We start from the raw sequence: 15152 nt of genomic DNA, 5'->3' as shown, positions 1-15152 counted from the left end.
GAAAGAGCTGTGATCTGGCATCACCAGAATCTACTCCTTCTTCCCACAACTATCTGCTGCATCTACAACTGAACATGCAGCTCTCACATGGCCTCCTCAGTCAGCTGCAGACTCACTGATAGCTTCCCTATTTACTGGAAGAACATCATCCTCGCATTGAAGGACTGCCATTACCACTGCCATTGCTGCTGACATCTAAGTGGAGCATTTTTAGTTGTGGCCACATTTTGTAAGTGGCCTTAAATTCTGGGTGTCACAAGCTTTATGTCTTCAGCTTGTGCTAGCCCTGAACTAATTTTCAGAAGGTGGTGAGCATTTACTGCTTCTAGTGAATTCAGCTCTCCTGAATTAGGCCCAAGTTGACTCCACTTGGACATCCAAAAATAGGCACTTGAAAGTAAGAAGCCTCCTGAAAAGGTTGAGTTTTGATTATAAACTCTTTGGTTCCAGATTTGATTTTGTTCTATATTAGGAAAACACCAAGCACTACTGGATCCTGTAGAAGTACTAATACTGTTTTGTTTTTTTGCCAGTGGCATTAACCTCTTTCCCAGAAATATCAGAATTGCAACAATTCACAGAGGCACCTGTGGGTTTAATTATTAAACCTATCAGTGACAACCACAATTTGAGTTTGCAAAATTGTGATTTCACCTTCAGCATAGGTTGAAGCACATGTTTACAGACTAGTACCTGATCCAGATTGCAATCAGCAAAACTGCTCTTAATTGAGTGTTTACTACATACAGGAAACACCACAACAATACAGTCAATTCTGTTTCCTTCAGAACAGATGGTCGCTAGCAATTTTAATTTAACCCTGAAGGAAGTATTGTAAATTCTTGAAGCCAGTGGTATATTTATTGCAATTGGGCAACATTACTGGGAAAAAAATGCTAAAGATATTAGCACTGGAGAAAGAGAATTTGTTACATATGTAAGAGGGCCAAAAATGTACATGACAAACATTGTTTTCAAAAGTGGCTAAAAATGATGGTTGTCCATTTGACACTTTAAAAAGGCCCAGTTTTTAGGACAAACAATTAAAGGTTCTCTGAAATGGGTACCCCAGATCACCCTCTTTCTAAAGTTTTAGGCCATTTAGCTCAACATTTAGCTAGATCTGGGCCCATCTCTGAGGTGTGAATGGCCTTCCACTTCCTTGAATGAATGAATGTTGAGGGCTTGTAGCATCTTTCCAAAGTCTCTTAGGACTTTGTAGGATGGGTTGTCCACCTGCTGCAAGAGTTTTAGCACCTCCTGCTTTTGCTTCCACACCAAGTTATGTCTTTGCTGCTTGCAGACATGCTAAATTCATCTGCACTCACTCACCCAAAGGGCCGGTTTAACAGTGCTGTACTGTTCGTGTGTGTGTTGCACTGAGATTCAGGCAAAGTGGTGCAAGGGCACATGCTGATTCAATGCAGCGCAAACTGACCTGGGCTGAGCGGGTAGATCTCATTGTCAGCTCCAAAGAACAGATTCCGTGTCAGCTTGCGAGGGTCAATTTTCTGAGGAGTGGATGAAGCAGGACAGAGAGAGAACCTGCGGCGGAGAAAATTCTCTTCCTTCATGGCATGAGTCGTGGGGGTTTTCTGAAAGGCAGGGAAAGTAATTACAGTTAATACAAAGACAGAGGAAATCAAAGTTTCACACCTAGTTGAATTTGCTGCTGCAAAGCTCCCTAATCCGAAGTGCCAAGTTTAAAAAAAAAATGCTAAGCCCCCAAAAATATTGCTATATTAGTACAAAGCCACAATTACTGCTCTGCTGACTCCCAACAATTCACAAAGTCTGGGGCCATGTGGGGAGCCTTTCATGAATCCAGCCAAGGTAACATCCATGAGGCTCTGGAGATAATGTCAAGAATTATGGTTACTAGAGCACAGTAGCTGAATTACCTTTCTGGTGTTCCTTTATATCATAGTAACCCCACTGATGCCAGTGGAGTTTACGTTTTTTTGGCTGCTGTCACTGAAGTCAAAATCTAGTCCATGGTAAATATGGGAAGAAAAGCTGCCAATCCAGTGACAAGAGCAATATCAGCTTTGCTGGGAACTAGTGAAGAAAAGCCAGTACCACCCCTTCCCAGTTTCTTACTACAGGACATGTGAGCCACTTCACATTTTCTTTAGATCAGCCTTGTGGTTTGATCAATACGATAAGGTTTGCTTCACCATAGAACCACCAAACAGAACCACATTTATCTTTTGGAAAGCCTCCCTGCTTTTTAATATGAGAGCCCGGCAGTGCTGTGTGCTATTTACCACTGGTCAGCTAATGCATTAGATTATCCTGATTGGAATTAAAGGTTTCTTTTATACCCATCTGACAAGCAGCCCTTTCTCATCCACTACAATTGGATATTATGACTGTTCCTGAATTCTAGGCTCTATTGTCTCCCTGACGTGCGATTGGAAGCAGAGCTCTAATTAGCAGCAAGGGGAGTTCACTTTGCCTGCAGGGTTTGCAGGAGGGAATACAAGGTATGCTTCCTCCAAGAGGATGAATTGCTACCCTGAGAAATAGATCTCGGGAAAAGCCCAGTGGAGCTTCAGGGCACTGTTTCCCAAACACAGCCTGTACGCTTGCCCCTTTCTTTACGTTATGAAGAAAAAAATGGGCCAGATTCTTGGCTCAGCCTGTAAGAGACATAAGCCTAGACACTGGTTTCAGTTATACTGGCTGCACTGGGGACTGTTGTCCTCAGTGTCAGGTGGACTATGTATCAGCCTGTATCTGACACCACACATATCTTACTCTACCACAGGGGTCTATTTTCCTCATCTGGATGCAGCTTTCCTGATTGAGGTAGTGCTAAGCAAACAGAGTAAGGGGGTAAGAATCTGTGCCCAAATGAGAAAACATCCTCTTGCATTTACCTGGGCTATGTCTCTGACACCTGTACACTGGTTCATGAAGGAGATGGCACAAGTAACAATGCTTTTTGACTGATTACTGGTGTTTGGGTTGTAGCCGTGTTGGTCTAAGGACATAGGCAGACAAGGTTCCTTGGGTGAATTTGATATCTTTTATTAGACCAACCCAATTGGTTGGAGAATAGTTATTAAGCAAGCATTACACTGTCAAAAAGGTAAGAGACATGGTTCCTTCCTTCCCTCATGGACCAATTTTAGGCTACAGGAGCCTAATTTAAAATGAACCACTGCATGCATTTTTATGGAAGGAAAAACAGTAGGTTCTGGAAGACCAAAAACAGTCCTGGCTTTTAATCCTAGCGTTACCTCTGGTTTACATAGAGAAATCACTTTTGTTTCCTTTGGTTTTTCCACCCACACAACAGGGGGAAATCTCTCTTACCTACTTGACTAACAGAAGATTGAGTAAGATCAGTACAGTGCTTCAGACATTGGAACATCTCTAAAAAGGACCAAGTATTATCAAATATGTCTCTGCAAAATGGGTGTGAAATGCTAATGAGTCACTGAAACAGCTGCTGCTTATTGTAATACTTCGACTGTATCAAAGGAGGTAGTGGAAAGTCAGGCCCAGCATTTGCTTTGGGAAGACAAAATGGCTCCATTTTAGATGGGGTCAAGCAGCAAAGTCTAGATCCAAACGTCTCCAAAAGGGTTCCAAGCTACTGTTTCAGTTCAGGCCCAAACTGGACCAATCCCGGTCTATTCGTTGCACAAGTTTATACCTTGTTCCAGGAACAAAAAAAAAAATCAAATAAAAGTCCACTTTAAGAAGGGGACAAGAAAAATCTGTCTATTTACTTATCTCATAGAAAATACTTTAAAATAATCCTGGCTAAAATAACTGTTTTGAGAATGCTAACCCTCTGAACTATTTTCTGTCTTTTTTCCCAGAAAGACTATCTGAACTTTCCACCTTTGGAACTGCTTGTAAGCTGCTCTAATCAAAAGCAGACCCGTGGGATTTTCTCCCCAAATAGCATTGGCCTAGACAGGCCAATTTTATCATACAGAGCTACAGGAAACCATTCAGTAATACAGCATCCACCCAATGAAAAGAGGGCTATGAAATGTTACAAATGTTAATGCTTTTTTTTTTTCCATCTGGCTCTCATCTCATCTATTGACTTGAATAGGAGCTGGATCAGGTTGTGTATTTGGTTTGGCCAAAGAGAATACATTTACTTTCAAAGTCTTTGTCTACTGACTCTATACACTATGTAGTGGGTGACTAAGGATTTCTTCATGTGTTATTTTACACCAGTTAGTCATACGAAGACTGCCATAGTTATAATGATGATGCTCTGCCTTTCTTCATATCTGCACTGGAGGGCAGTTGCTCAGCAGCAAGGACTGTTGGTGTCCTATTTGACTATGGACAACCACTGGGTAATAGTGTATGAAAAGTAGGGCTGTGTGAAGCTTCGGGTGTTGATTTAATTTGGAGGAGATACGGCCCCATTTGGCAGCCAAACCTAGCCATGCTAAAGCTATCTCCTCATGATTGATGTCCAGCAATCCACCGCATCTTTAGTAAGCTGTTCCTCAGGTTAATTACTCTTGCTGTTAAAAAGGTATGCCTTATCTCTGGCTTGGAGTTATCTAGCTCTTGCTTCTAGTCACTGGGTCTTGTTATGTCTTTGCCTGATGAATTAAAGAGCTCTTTACTTAAATCGGCAGCTCAGAGCATCTTTAGCTCTCCATCAAATTCTCTTGACCATAAACATGAGGTAAGAGCAATTCAGAGAATATTGGCAGAACTGATAAAGAGAACTGTTTTCAGCTTGCCCATTATACGTTGTCCTCTCTTTACATGTCAATATAACATTTAATGAGAGTTGTATGCCTGTTCTCCACCTCTTGGGTCTTGGGCAAGAGTAAATAATTAACTAAAGAAGGAGAAACTCCTTTTCAACCTTTGCCTGGTATTATTACCTTAGCCTTTTGAAAAGGATCAAGCAAAACACCCAGAAAATAAAAATCTGAGCCAACTGATTATACAATACCAGCAATGAAGTTGCAAACATGACAATGCTGGCCTGGTGCTGGTGCCTGGTGCTGGCATTAGTTCACAGATCGGTTCATGACTAGGTACAAGGCAATGAAGAGGGAAACCAGGAAGAATCCTGTGTAGGACTCAGAGGTGCTGAATACCCACAGTTCCTATTGAACTAAAGAAAGCAATCAATGCTGAGCAGCTCTGAACAGCAGACCTATTCAGAACACCATGACTGCTGCTCATGCACAGGCAGGCTGTTCTTCATGATGGTCACTCTGCACTTATGGCTTTCTGTTGCTCAGGAGGAAAGATGGTGGCAGGAGGCATCCGCTCTAAGCATCAGGCTAAGCTTTTGGTTTGGAATTTCTGTGGCTGTCTTTAAATTGTCTAGGTTGCTGATATACAATTACCCAGTAAATGCTAGACACTGCACAGACATTATGCTGCCCGTACTTTGTGCTAACTAGTGGGTAGATAGGTCTCCTTCCTGTCATTTTCAGTTTTAAAATAGATTGGAAATATGCACATCTCTATAAATAGTTAATTAAAGGTCTGGCATAGACTTTTCCAACTGCATTAGTGAAAGGGTGTCTTTGATTTACTTCAGTCTTGTTTCAAACAACCTTCTCACTTTCTGGTCATTAAGTATTTCTCAGAAATTAGACTAAACTGTATTTTGTATTCACGGAAGTCATTCATTCTCTAGAATCTGCATCAATAAAGGAAAATGAAGTAAAAAGAAGCTGACATTTCCTGATTCAATTAACCTGAGGAGATACACTTTTCATATTTGAAAAAGAACGGCAGATTGTTAGCTTATGCATTTACTGCTTTTATAAACCTGATAGAGTGCGTATGCGGAATATTCCCAAGTCAGAAAATAACAGGATAGATTCTTAGCTGGTTTAAATTACCATAGGTGTTACAACTTCACTGAAGCTATGCTGATTTTCATCAGCTAAGGATATGGCAGTATGTCAATTTTTAATGTCTCTGAATTCTACTTCAGGATACTGGTCCTAAAACATCTAAATATAGGATAGAAAATTGAGGGAACATGAACCTATCTGCAGTTTAGAAAAAGGACAGTGTAATATAGTGAACAGTGCCTCCCTAGGCAAATCTTCCTCAATAAAGGTATCTTTTTGACAGAACATGCTGTTTTGCAGATATATACAAAATGTACAGACAAAATCCATGTGATAAAATACACAGTTTTATTGTAGAAAAATAAATGAAGCAGCATATTATAGTTTCATTGGAGTCTTTTGTGATCCTTTTGTTTGTAAAATCCTGAACAAATTAGATTTTATCATAAGTCTCAACAGAAGAAGTAGCTGGTTTGGTAGCAATCAGCCTATGCCAGCAGGATGCAGAAACTTGCATAAAATAAAACAGGTGATGCATACTGCAGAGATGAAGAACATGTTTGATGTTTCAAGCTTGGGATCCAAAGTGTGATATATCCATGAGAAATTTGTCAATTTGCTGTCACATTTCAACATGTTAGATTATACAAGCAAATCTGATTTTCTATAACTAGGATGTTCAAAGTGTTTCCAAATGAGCAAAACTGCTAAACCACCAAAGAAAATTGAGCCTTTGAGAATGATTTTTGATCAGTTGAGTCTACTTTCCTGTTCCCAGTACATTTGTATTGTATTGTTCAGAACCAGCTGTCAATGTTAACACTTCAAATCCAGGTCCAGATCCTTAGCTGATCTAAATCAGTATGGAGCTATTCCATGACATTTGACATCAACTAAATACCAGGTTCACTGTATTTACCCCAACATTACTTTCACTCATGTAACAAACTTCCAGTCATATAAATTTTAGTGGTAATTACAGGTATCAGAAAGTGAAACCACAGAATAATTCACTGTAAAAACCATGTAATTGCATGGTAATTACATGTGACCTACTGTTTATATATAGTACAGGCTCCTGGCTTAATGTTACAAGTAAGGACACAGACAGGTACTCATTTGTCATAAATGCTTAGTGGTCCCTGGGCACTAGTTGAATTACCAGGTAATTGGTGACAGTCAATTCAAAACTATTTGTATCTCATATAGCTTGATCCCAAAGAATCACCTCTGCATTCAATAAACTTGACAACACAATGGTACCAGGCTAGGGTTAGGGCAGTGATTCTCAACCAAGGGGCCGCAGCACCTAGGGTGTTACAAGTTCCTTTTGAGGGTGTTGCTCAATATTAGCACTGTAAGGTATGCATACACCGACATATGATTCACAAGATAAACCTTGACCTATTGTGGTCTTTCCTGGTTCTTTGCAGCAGAAGAATTGCTCTATTATTTTTTCATAGTAAAAAAGCAAGTGAAAGCTAAGAGTTGTCATTTTACGAGGGTTGCCTTGAGTCTAATAAGAGATGCTTTGAGTCTAAAACAGTTGAGAACCACTGGCTTACAGTAACAGAAAAGATCTCCCCTCCCTTTCCTTTGACCATTCAATTGCATCACCAGCATTATTTCTGGAAGGAAATGCCTTACTTTTCAGCCGTCTCCTCCCTTTGCTCCTTGCATCTGCCTTCCTTTACTCTCTGATCTCCTTCATTAGCTTACACTTTTAAAGCCAGCTTTGCAGGTGTGGACTAGGATAAGAAAGAGGAAGATGACAGTGCTAACAGCCTTACAATTCCTAGTCCAATGACATTCACAACCACAGAACTTTCTGGACACAGATCTTGTGCAGAAAAGGGACCTACCCGTCAACCTGCAGAACTGCTATCCAGGGGCATCTCTGGATGCGATCAAACTGGGGAATGAATCATATGCACAGTTACTTTGGACAAGTTCCTGGCTAGCCCAGGGCATCTGCCTAAAGGTAGCTTCCTGAATGGGATGATAGAATTCTGGAGCCAGCCAGCAGCCACAGTGAATCTTACTGTAGATGTGCAAGTGACATCCCATGTTGAGGTGTTAATTATTACCCAGTCTGACTTCAAGCATGTGTGAGTTTTGGCGAAGAAAAGGGAGGAAGACCACTCAAGTGTAATTCACTTTATATAGATCTCGGGTATATACAATCATTAAATATATGATCATCCTGTGTGTTGCCTTGAAAATGTTTGGAACTTTCTCTGTAAACATTGTGCTGGAAGTTTCTTTCGTATCCTTTCAGAGTAAAAATTATGGCTGCTCTGGAAGGGTCACTAAAATAAATGCTTAATGGCTTTTACATCCACTTTCTCAGACCTCTTAACACATAAATTGATTGTTGTGTAGAGGCTATTAGTTTAACAAACCATATTCAATTTGTCACTCATACCAAGGGACACATTTCCGACTTAGCAAGCTCCCTGGCCGTCCTCTTGCTAACTGCAGAAATCAAATTTCACTTACCTCTAAAGCTATACATTTAAAGCTACTATATTTGCAACTTCCCTTGATAAAAGCATTCAGCTTCAGACCTCTATACTGTAGAATACCATTGATCCCACAGCATACTCCAGAATGATGAGACAGTTCACTGCTGCTTCTCCCCTGGTGTTTACACAGCTTATTCTATTTTTTATGACCCATGCCTAATCTGCAGCAAATCAAGCTTTACTCAAATTGCTTCCAAGCCCTGATTCAGAAAAGAAGCCCTGTTCAAGACACCACTTTAGTATGTACTTCATGTTAAGTCCTAGTACACACATAAAATAAGCACATGTGTATGTGCTTCCTTAAACAGGAACTTTGTTCTTTTGCCCTATATTACAATACATGGATCTGAAAACAATAAAAATTTTAGACAATCACAACCATTCCAGTAGCTGAATACTATCTATTCTACAGTAGCCTACTTTAATGCACATTAAAGAATCACTTAAAAAGACATGCTATTTAGCTAATGTGCATTAAAATAAGCTACTGCGCATTAAGCATCACTTTAAAACCATTCTTTTTAGTTAATGCACATTAAGGCAGGCTAATGTGCATTTTCCTAGTACCTCAGGGTGCCTATACATGAGCAGGGAGGCTGCTCTGATGAGCTGTAACTGAGTCGGAGCAAACTCAGTTAATCAAGTTTGCTGGAGCATGGTAGTTACTGCGCTCCAGCTAGCCTCCGCATCTCATGTTTCTGCATCTCTGCACTTCAAAATGGAGGTGGGGCACTTTATCTAAAGCTCATTGACTGAGCTTTAGCTAAAACCCTGGTTCCGCCACACTGATACATGAGACACTCTGGGTACTTTAATTAGAACAGCTCTCTAATTAAAGCACCCTCTCCCTCACCCCCAGAGCATGTATATAGATGCCCTCACAATGGAGGTACTAGTTTTAAAGTATATTAACTAAGCATGTTAATGTATATGTAGATGCTCCCCTAGAGTGGCTACTTTTCTGCATTAGTTTACCAATGACTAAACTTGATCTTTATTTTAAATACATGGCAACTGAAAAATCAAAATGCAAATCGATAAAGCGGCCTACAGAAAATGATATTGTGAAGAGAGATGGTTCACCCTCTCCTGCAGGGATGGCACTGGCAGTGGAACTGCAGGGAAGGTGAGAGCCCCGTTTTGTGAGCTTCTGCTTACTCCTGATTGGGGCTCACCACAGGGCCAGCAAGATATCTGGCAGTCTAGCATGACCAGAAGAAGGAGAGGCAGCAGTGCAGAGACACAGCACAGAGCTGTGCCATGGCAAAACCATGGGGAACAACGTCAAAAGTGGGCAAGTGAGAAGGCTCCAAGTCTGGGAGCTTGGAGGAGCATCCGGCATCCTACACCATCACCTGGAGGAAGCAGAAGGAACAAAGTCCTGGGAGACACTCTCTGGACCAGACAGATGGCGGAAAAGTTGGTCAGGTCCCTTCACTGACCCTCACCAAGCAGGGTGTTTTTTGCTTGACTTAATGGACATCTGTTCAGTGAATGTTTGGGGTGGGGGTAAGAAAGTTAATGGGGTAAACTGATTTGTTCCACGTGGTGCCAGTGAAGCTTACTGGTTTAATTTATCCTTTCAAGGAACTACCCAGGAGTTAATTTGGCAGCTTGGACTCATCTGAGGAATGGCCCAAGACATGAAGGGCTATATTGGTTTATTTCCCTTTCTGGGTTTAATTGTTTGCATTTGAAAAGTGGCCGGCAAAGCTGTCTGATTCAATTGATTCAGGCAAGAAACCATCCCATGATGGGTTGGTGGCACTGATCCATTTTTTTCTTCAGAACAGGCCTGAAAATTAATTTGGATTGCCTTTATGTATTCTGAGCAACCATGTGAGCATTAGTTCACCATACTGAGTTGTCCCAAGGAACATAGAAGAATTAATCAGACCCAGTGGGTATTGGTTAGGGGCTGTTAGGTAGTCGGAATAACTGGACTATTTGATTTATTTGATGAAGTGCTGGAAGGCTGGCTGGCTTGATTGACTTACCTGTTAAAAGACCCTAGAAGCCACTGAACTGTCCCAGAACAAGTTGACTTGGTTTGAGTATGACCAACGGAAGTGGAAGGTCAGTTCTGGAAAATAGATGCGCTTCTGATCCCTGTTGGGTGGAAATGATACAGGGTGACTGCCGTTCCATCTGTTCTGCTAAGAACAGGCTGAGGGGAGGGTGGGCGTAAGGGGACGAAGGAGTCCCACAAGAAGATTTAGCCCAGTGGACCCAGAGGACAGTTGCTGAACCCGCAATCCATCTCCTGACTAGAGTCTATTAACATCAAGGCATGGCAGACGAGAAGCAGATAATTCAGGCTGGGCAATTGTTTAAGATATTCTTGGCCTCTTCACAGCTCACCCCAATAAGGCACCATGCTGTCAAGGGCCACAGCATTACAGCATCCGCACATGACAGATATCTCAACAATTTTAAATAATTCATATGACCAAGAGTCCAATAGGACTGGACAAATAATGCAATTGTGTTTCTCAATTATTGCTATTGCTTTGCACATTTCTATGGGTTCCTGAAAAGCATTTCCAAGATTGTGACTATGACAAAAAATATCAACAGAACATAAATGGTGAGGAGGGGTTGGAGTTTTTTATTTAATAGCCATAAACTTTTGTGACCTAGATCACTATGGTTCTACATTTTGTATTGTTTTGTTTACACAACTGCAAAGCAGATGCGTATAAAGCATTACAGATTCAGAGTATGGAATGACAAATTATATCTAGTTAAAAGGAGTGGGGATGCTTTTACCATGTCAGCAACTTCTAAGTAAAAGTTTTGTGTATCTGTACCTGTCTTGTTCAAAGTGAAAGCTAAAGCAAGCAGCTTATCTCTGAATGAAAAGGGATAAATTATCCTGGCTTATCCTCCATTTATCATGGGATAGAGTGGACACACAAAATACTTACTGCAGAGCAGCCAAGGCATGGTAAGTCCCCATATCCCTTTTACTTGGTATAACTAGTTCATCTGCTTGTACCATAAGAATGGCACAGTTTACATCAGTTATAAATGGTTACAAATGACTATGTAACACAATCACAGTTAATTACATCCACAATCTTCATTTCAAACACAGGTGATCCAAAACTCATTACCTGAAATTCTTGGTTACCCCAAGATCAGACAAATCTTTCAAACATAAAGTGTGGTCCTTCAGAGTTTTCCACAACAACGGAAGTGCAAAACTAGCCATCATGAGGAAGCCTACTCTCTGATTATTATTGTGTGTGGTATGGAATCTAAATTCAAAGTTATGGAAACATAAATATGTATTTCAAACCTTGTTGGCCCTTGTTTGTGTGACTCTATAACGGTATGGAAATCCTAGAAAACCCATGAGATTTCTGGATACTAAAGATACTTGGAAACAATGTACATTTCTTCTGCAGTCCAGGTATGATGTATGAGTTTCCCCATGGGGGTTAGGTTTCTAAAAGTTCCTGTGGTTGGCAAAACTGTGGTTGGCAAAACCGGCAGGGCTGGAGGAGCAGGGGGTATGGATGTAGGTGGGGAGTGAGGGGCACCAGCAAGGCTGGTGGGGTGCGGAGGAGTGAGAGGCCAGGGGAGCAGGACCAGGGGAGCTGTGGGGAGTACTTTAAGACTTTACCATCCCTCCCTTCTCTGAAGTGTGGACACTCGAAACTGTGGTTGGCAAAGCCATGGTTGGCGAGGTTTGTTTAGGCACACCCAAGCTGGCTTTAAAACTACCTGGTTCAGGCAGTGTACTTGAAGTAGCAGGGATGTCAGCATAAACTGCAAACCTCACCTGAGAAGCCAGGCAAATAATCAAGCACTTAGCCCACTCTGAACTCTATGGTGCTGTAGCTGGAGTGCTATCAGTAACCAAGATAGCTAGTTTGAAGCTAATGTGGGTAAGTCTGCATAAGCAACAGTCGCACCTTTGACTTCAGCACAGGCATGCCCTGAAATGGTGATTACTGCAATAGCATTTCTCTTATGGGAACTGGCTTGCTATTTGCCTTGGAATTAATGGTATTACTCTTAGTCACTAGACATTTGAAGGGCCATCAAAATAATGACTCTGAGTCTGATTTTGCAGCTAATGAAGTCAGGGGCAACACCTCCTTTGGCCTCAGTGGCTGACACTTGAGTCCCATATGCTTTTTCTGTCAGTAAAAATACCTTGAGAATGACAAGGCTTGGTTTAAAGTTAAAGGATTTTACGTTGAGTAAATAAGGGCTTTGTCGTTGACTTCATTGGACACAAGATCAGGTTCAAGCACAGAGCACTGGGTACTTGATTCAAAAGCATTTTCAGCTAGAAAAGCAGGCTAGAAGTGTTTGGACCCTTTTTGTCATTACTAATGTTAATAATTCCTTTCAACAGGGAAATTATATTTTCTCTGAAGTGTGCATTGGAAAGGTGACATCTAATATTTATTCAGCAAGCCTTTGCCCTTCTTATCTCAGGTGGATTTTTGAATGAATAGCAAATCTCCAATCCTGATTAACAATATTAATGAGCTGCACAGCTGATAAACTACAACAACCTTAGTGCATCAACCCTTCCAAAATTATCTCTGATTCATTGTACCCGTTCTCTGGAGGATTCCTCTTCAGCAGTCCCCACTGTACTACATTATTTATACCCACTAACAGTTATTAATACCATGCAGTGTTTTCAACAACTCCATTTAAAGCATCCTTTTAAAATGGCACCTTTTTATTGAACAAGATCTTATTTGTATTACAGGGAAGCCCACCCCTAACTGAGACTAGGGATCCACTATGCCAGGTACTTTGTAATTGCATACTGAGAAACAGTCCCAAAGATCATTATCTGTATATGACTCTGCCTGTGTACATCACAGCTTCTTATTTAGGGCTAGGCTGATACTGAGAGAACCTTACTGCTCAAATACACCCATTGATTTCAAAGGGATGAGTCCAGTTTAAGAATTCATATAACAAAGAACAGAACTCATGGCATAAGGTATTATTTGGTAGGAGTAAGGATGTCACAATTGGGATCAGAGTAATTAAAAAAAATGTTAGGTTTTTTTTATTATTTCTAGTCTGACATGGCCAGTACAGCCACAAAGGTGAGCTAGTGTTTATTCCTCCATGTACAATATCAGCATAGCTGTTTATGTTTAAAACATGTACAATTACAAACTTATTGAATATAGCTGTACAGTACAGCTATCAAAATACACAATAGAATTTGCCATGCAAAGACTTTATTACCAATGGAGGTGATGATGCATGGGAAGGAAAGAGCCCCACTTACCTTTGCAGGATTGGCAATTTGCAAAAATATCATTTAACTTGAAAAATCAACTCATTTTGTACTTAAGACACAAAGCTGGAGATAGGGGTGTGTGAAACGGGCCGTATTCGATTCGGATTTGAATTCAGCAAAATCGGGGACAGTGATTTAATTCGTTGATTTGGATCACTGTCTCCAATTTGATTTGGCCAAATCCGAATCTGAAGATTCGATGCTGATTTGGAGAAACAGTGATTTGGACATAGACACAGCTTTAAAGGTTTTTTCTACATGCCTCAAGGTACCAGGTGTGGCTTGTGAATGCTGTGATGGTGGGGCACACGGAGCATCCCACAGGAGTGTGCCCCCCCTTGCTCAGCGGTGAACCTGTAAGTGGACCAGAAGTACTTCCAGTCCACTTCTGGGTCCACCAGGGAGCATGCAGGGGGGTCCCCCTGTACCCCCTGGTTCAGCAACTGCCTGTGGGGGGACCCCAGGTGGCCACCCCAGACCCAGGAGGCACCAGTCACTGAGCTGGGAGTACAGGGGGGGGCCCCCCATGTGCTCCCCGGCAGACCCAGAAGTGGACCAGAAGTGCTTCTGGTCCACTTCTGGGACTGCTGCTGAGCGTGCTGGGCAGCCCCCCATGCTCCTGTGGGATGTTCCATCCACCCCAGCATCACAGCATTCACGAGCTGCCTCATACCTTGAGATATGTAGAAAAAACATTTAAAGCTGTGTCTATGTGTGAATCTCCAAATCTTTCCGAATCTCTCCAAATTGATTCAGAGGGTTCCAATTCAATTCAGAGAGATGAAAGGGTCTCCTGATTTGATTCAGATTCGGAGATTTGACCACCGAATCAGGCCGAATTTCCACTGAATTGAATCAGGGATCAAAGCTTCGCACAGCCCTAGTTGGAGATAGAATAAACCTGAGTCCCTGCAATCCCATTTTGCTCTGGTCATTATTCAGGTGAGCATCACAGTTAACTCTTGAGTGCAGGATTCTAGCTCTTTTTAGCAGCCATTTTGTTTTTGGATCTCTACAGATTTACAAAATCCAGTGTGTGTTTGGAAATTATTATAAAAGCTTTAGAACAGTTCAAATCCTATTGCTTAAAAAGAATATCCTTGGCAGGCCAAAGGCTTCTCTCACTCACAGTGAGCACATCTACATGTTTGTTAATGAGCTGTAGTTACTGTGCATTAAGTTTGGTACCTGTATTACCAGGTACTAAATCAATGTACAGTAACTGATAGGCCTGTGAAAAGTGGCTAGTATTTGCTTTGGATTCAGATTCAGCCAATTCGGGGAACAGTGATTCTTTTCGATGATTTGAATCACTGTCCCAAATTGATTCAGCTGAATCTGATTCAGAGATTTGGCTGCTGCCAAATCGGCCGAATCTCCAAATCAGACAGGACCCACACCCCGCCCACTCTCCCAGCCCTGTCAATGGCTGCCCCACCCAGGCCCAACCTCCCGGCTCTTTAAAAAAAAAAGCCCGGCACTCACTGGCTGCTGCTAGGTTGGGGGGGGCAATCCCCCCCGTCCCCCCCCTCCCCC

The 15152-nt window shown here is 41.6% G+C and overlaps 1 protein-coding gene across 1 annotated transcript in view; it reads right to left on the bottom strand.

Moving 5' to 3' along the window:
* The window catches only part of OSBPL5 (oxysterol binding protein like 5), a 230029-nt gene that overhangs the window by 109470 nt on the left and 105407 nt on the right, over positions 1 to 15152 (bottom strand). Inside the window, exon 2 of the mRNA XM_006022021.3 lies at positions 1439 to 1595. Coding sequence (XP_006022083.1) covers positions 1439 to 1574 — 136 coding nt within the window. The 5' untranslated portion in view covers positions 1575 to 1595. The remainder of the gene's footprint in view (positions 1 to 1438; positions 1596 to 15152) is intronic.

The sequence above is a fragment of the Alligator sinensis genome, unplaced genomic scaffold (assembly GCF_000455745.1).
Source record: "Alligator sinensis unplaced genomic scaffold, ASM45574v1 scaffold983_1, whole genome shotgun sequence".
NCBI lineage: Eukaryota > Metazoa > Chordata > Crocodylia > Alligatoridae > Alligator > Alligator sinensis.
The sequence above is the reverse complement of the archived record's forward strand: the minus strand, read 5'-3'. Positions and strand labels throughout refer to the sequence as shown.